The sequence below is a fragment of the Cibotium barometz genome, chromosome 17 (genome assembly GCF_041138505.1).
Source record: "Cibotium barometz isolate CiBa-2024 chromosome 17, ASM4113850v1, whole genome shotgun sequence".
Taxonomy (NCBI): domain Eukaryota; kingdom Viridiplantae; phylum Streptophyta; class Polypodiopsida; order Cyatheales; family Cibotiaceae; genus Cibotium; species Cibotium barometz.
This window is the reverse complement of record NC_141062.1, coordinates 49,914,203-49,918,642: the sequence shown is the minus strand read 5'-3', so window position 1 is coordinate 49,918,642 and position 4,440 is coordinate 49,914,203. Positions and strand designations below refer to the sequence as shown.

At 43.9% G+C, this 4,440-nt stretch overlaps 1 protein-coding gene across 1 annotated transcript; it reads left to right on the top strand.

Annotated features, from left to right (window-relative positions):
• The first annotated feature begins 1,546 nt into the window (after nt 1-1,546).
• LOC147630135 (putative mitochondrial saccharopine dehydrogenase-like oxidoreductase At5g39410) lies at nt 1,547-3,429 on the top strand. Its single transcript, XM_086811752.1, has 2 exons — nt 1,547-2,918; nt 3,233-3,429. The coding sequence occupies exons 1-2, from the start codon at nt 1,550-1,552 to the stop codon at nt 3,241-3,243; spliced, it is 1,380 nt and encodes a 459-aa protein (XP_086667878.1). The 5' UTR covers nt 1,547-1,549; the 3' UTR covers nt 3,244-3,429.
• The last annotated feature ends 1,011 nt before the right edge of the window (nt 3,430-4,440 follow it).

Sequence of the window (4,440 nt, the reverse complement as noted above, 5' to 3'; positions counted from 1 at the left end):
GGAGACAGTTTCCCGTGCGGCTGGCATTTGGCATGTCAATAAACAAATCGCAAGGCCAAACCCTAAATGTCTAGGGGTTGTATTTGGTGACTCCAATGTTTACTCATGGGCAATTGTCGCGTTGTCACGAGCACGGTCTCCTCATGCTGTGAAGGTGTTACTTGAGGATAATGCTAATGTGGAGTCTTCATTTGATGATCTTCAAAGTCATACACCTACAACAAACAATATTGTTTATAAGAAGATCTTGATGACTTCAGAGTGATAAGTCAGGTTTCTTATTTAAGTTCTGCAATTTGATTAATTTTATTGTGATTTTTTTAATACATATTTGTCCATGGTAAAAGTACCTATTTTTGTTGTTTATGTTTTGACAAACATGTCTAAGATTACCTTTACATTGGGCATGCCTTATATTTGCATAACTTTTCTTAATTACAAAGTATGGAACATGACATTCTATACTGATGTCTATTTGTACAGAGCCACCGCTATGGTCAGCTCCTATTACTGCGGGTCACGTAGCAGGGATTATGATTGATGCTTATAGGGATGGGTAAGTATAAATGTAATTATTAGACATTGTATAAATATTTTTTGAACCTATATATAAATAATTGTATAACCTATTTGTTATGCTTTAATTTTAGGATATTGCATGACATTGATACGTTTATGGTAAGAGTTGTCGACGACGGCATCGAGATGTACGGGATCGGTGTTCCTGATGAGGAGTGGGGTGTCTATTTGTTTTGGAGAGAGATGGACAGATGTTTTATATCATTTGAGGGGTATTCAGTACTCGATGACTGGTTGTTTCTTACATCCATCATCATGACCATTGGTATTCGTTATGGGTTTTATACTACACTGAGCTCCTCATGTACCATCCACTCGATGTTCTATTGTACGAGGTATGTTTTTCTATTATAAGATTTTTTGAGATTTTATTTATCGATGTGTCGTTATGTGCAGGTCCTTTTGAGATTTGATTTATTGTTGTATCGTTTGTGTAGGTCCTTTGCATTCATCGATAGTAGAGCATGTGCGGGATGGATCACCGCTTTACAATAGATAGCGTATTGTGAGGAGACAAATGAATGATCCTTCTCACGACGAGAGAAGAATTCAATTTGTTGAGAATACGTATTTTGTGGTGCATTTTGAGAATATGTAATATTGGTCCTTTTTTGTATCTTCATATGCTACATTACTATGATATTTTTGTTTTCACTATAAATCTATGAGACATGGATGTTATTTTGAGATATGTATATATGAAGTCACTTGAAATAATGTATTGTGTTTACTTAAAACATGACCTAAATCTTGGAGAAACTGGGCCTATTTTTTCTGGAACTCTACCTGCCGCCGCAACAACGCGCGGGTCCAATACTAGTATTCCTTTATGCCAAAAAAGAAAAATTGGTATTGTAATAACATGAAAGATCAAAAAATGACATTTCTATTATGTTTTTCTCAAATGTGAATCCATAGAAATTTTTGTTATAAAAAATTAATGCATGATTTCAATTGCCGACTAAACTTGATGATTTCAATGCGACATGCACAAGGTTGTTCAAGAGCCGCAAGCTATCCTTTGTGTTCAGGGAAGAGAGCAATGGCGGATGCGGTGGACGTGGTGATCTTCGGCGCGTCGGGCTTCACTGGCAAGTACGTGGTGCGGGAGCTCCTCAAGTTCGCCAACGATGGATCCAGGCGGATCGCTTTGGCCGGCCGGAGTAGAGCCAAGCTGGCGGCAGCGCTAGCTTGGGCGGCGGCTCCGGCCACACCTCCGGCCCTGCCCCTGTTGGAGGCCAATGTGGACGACTCGCAGTCACTACTGGCCATGTGCAGCCGCACCAAGCTGGTGCTTAATTGCGTGGGGCCGTACCGCCTGTACGGGGAGCCGGTGGTGGCGGCCTGCGTGGAAGCAGGGGCCGACTATCTGGACATCACGGGGGAGCCGGAGTTTATGGAGAGGATGGAGCTCCTCTACCACGAGGCGGCCACAGAGAAAGGATGCCTTCTTGTCTCCGCCTGCGGCTATGACTCCATCCCTGCCGAATTCGGGCTTCTTCATCACCTCAGACAGTGGGAGGCCCCATCGGTTCCCAATTCCGTCGACTGCTTCCTTCAGCTAGCATCCACCACCAAGATCGTGGGCAACCTGGGCACCTGGGAGTCTGCCGTCCTGGGCGTCTCCAGTGCCGGTGAGCTTCGTAAACTGAGGGCCCAGACCAAGAAAGCTAGGGCTAGGATTACGGTTCCTGGTACTCCTGCCAAAAAGCCCGCTCTTATCTCATGGAAGAAGGACCTCAACATGTGGGCAGTGCTTCTACCCAGTGCCGACTCCGCCGTGGTGCGTAGGACCATGTCCACTGTTGCTTCTGGCGGTCCACCATCCATAGATGAAGAGGAAAATGAAGGCCTTTCCTCCATGGCTCTGGCCCGCAAGCTCAACTACATCCCGGTCCATTTTGGTGTGTATTCTGCCATCCCTAACATCTTCTCTGTCTTGGGTCAGATATGGATGGGCATCTGCATTCTCACCCTTGCCATGTTCACTTTCGGACGGCGTCTCCTTTTACGCTTCCCATCCTTTTTCTCTTTGGGAGTCTTTCAGCGAGGTGGCCCGACTGAAGATCAGGTCTCTGCAGCGAGCTTCAAGCTGTGGTTTGTTGGAAAAGGCTACAGTGACTCTACGATGGCCTCATCCTCTCATGCCCCTCCGCCGGATATGCAAGTGACCACTGTGGTGTCTGGTCCTGAGATTGGCTACATCACTACTCCCATATGCTTGGTTCAATGTGCCCTCATCATGCTGGACCAACGTAGAACACTGCCAAGAGGTGGGGTCTACACACCGGGCGTTGTGTTCGGTACTACAGATCTTCAACAACATCTCGAAGCCAATGGTATCTCGTTGGACTTCATGTCCAAACAAAATATCAAGTGAAACTGTAATAAGTGATACTTTGTCTTGGTTTATACATCAAGATTTGTATGGTTTATAATGCTGGATGAGCTAAGATGCATAAGAAGGGGGCAAGGAGATGGTAATACTGGCTTTTTACATGCTCATTAGTTTCATTTTATTCTGTTTTCACGCATCTTTCAAGTCCAGAAATGCAATTATCGTGTCCTTAGAATCAATCAGGTGTCATTATGCAAGCTTTTTGACAGAAATTTAATCTGAAGCAAGGATCAATCTTGGCATTTGTGGAAGCAGGTTCCCTTTAATAGCTCAAGTACTTCAATATACTGTAAGCTTCACAAGCTAAGTATGCTGCATGAGGGCACAGTGCCGGTGAAGGGTGGACTGTCAGAAGTAATATTCTCTTACAACATTCAGAGGAGGTCCTTTGAATAAAGTAAGAGAAGGGCTGATTGCTGCAGCTTTCCTCACAATTAGAGGGGGGATAGAAGTTTTGCTTGGACCTTTAACAAAGGTGATACATTGTAGATATTTGTTTATAGCTTGCATTGGCATGGGAAGACTGACAATTTAGGTATGCTTTTGGTGACTATATGGTGGACAACCATGGCAACTTTTGATCAAGGTTTTAACAAGGAAAAACACAAGACAAAAGAAGGATATGAGCAGGAATAAAAGCTACTTCTATCATTCCTTTGAGTGACGCATTCACTTGGTTTGTGCATGTGCAGGGTCATGAATGCAAATAACATGATTCTTGCTTGAAGTGACATTTAATTTTAAGAAAACACAATAGCAGAAGCAGGATCTTCACAATTCAAAGCTCTGAATTACAGAAAGAAGTGGAGAGTAAACTATTATTGCTTGCAAAAAACTGTCCGCCCACCCATGTGGAGCTTTGATAGCAATCTAGAGAGACTCTCTCGACGACGGAGGATGTCTTGCTTATAAGAGTGCTTGAACACAATGAACACTATGTTGCCAAACTAGTCTATTTAAAGTGCCCAGGCTGGGCATGGACGCAGGTTTGCCACATCGGCCAACCCACAACTTGGTCCAAAATGGCCAACTGATCATATCATCCGACTGAGACCATATCAGAGTACAAACGGCCATCTAAGATTGTCTGGACTCTCAAACAGGTCTCGCAACCCGAGAACAGCTTGAGAAACAGTGTGTACTTAGTTTGTTGTCCAATACTCGCTAATGCGGTCACATAGCCCGCACAAGCATGCATTCTACTCGGTAGAGTGCCAAGTCTACATAAGCCGTCTAGTGTCTAAATTGGAAATTGTCGAGTGCCCGCGTACTCACAACAATGACTACTACTCAGATCGGGGGCCTTACAAAATAGAGTACATTTGTTATCCACAATAACAACACGAGGGTGGAGTAGTGAGCAAATGCGTTTCCAACATTAATTATGTATTCTAATTACACGGGGCAAATGGGCGGAATGGATCACACCTAGTTTTTGGTGGAGTTGAGCAAAAGCTGGCACG

What these genes read in the sequence shown, in the direction of transcription:
- LOC147630135 (XM_086811752.1), top strand. Translation starts at nt 1,550, where the DNA reads ATGATTTCAATGCGACATGCACAAGGTTGTTCAAGAGCCGCAAGCTAT.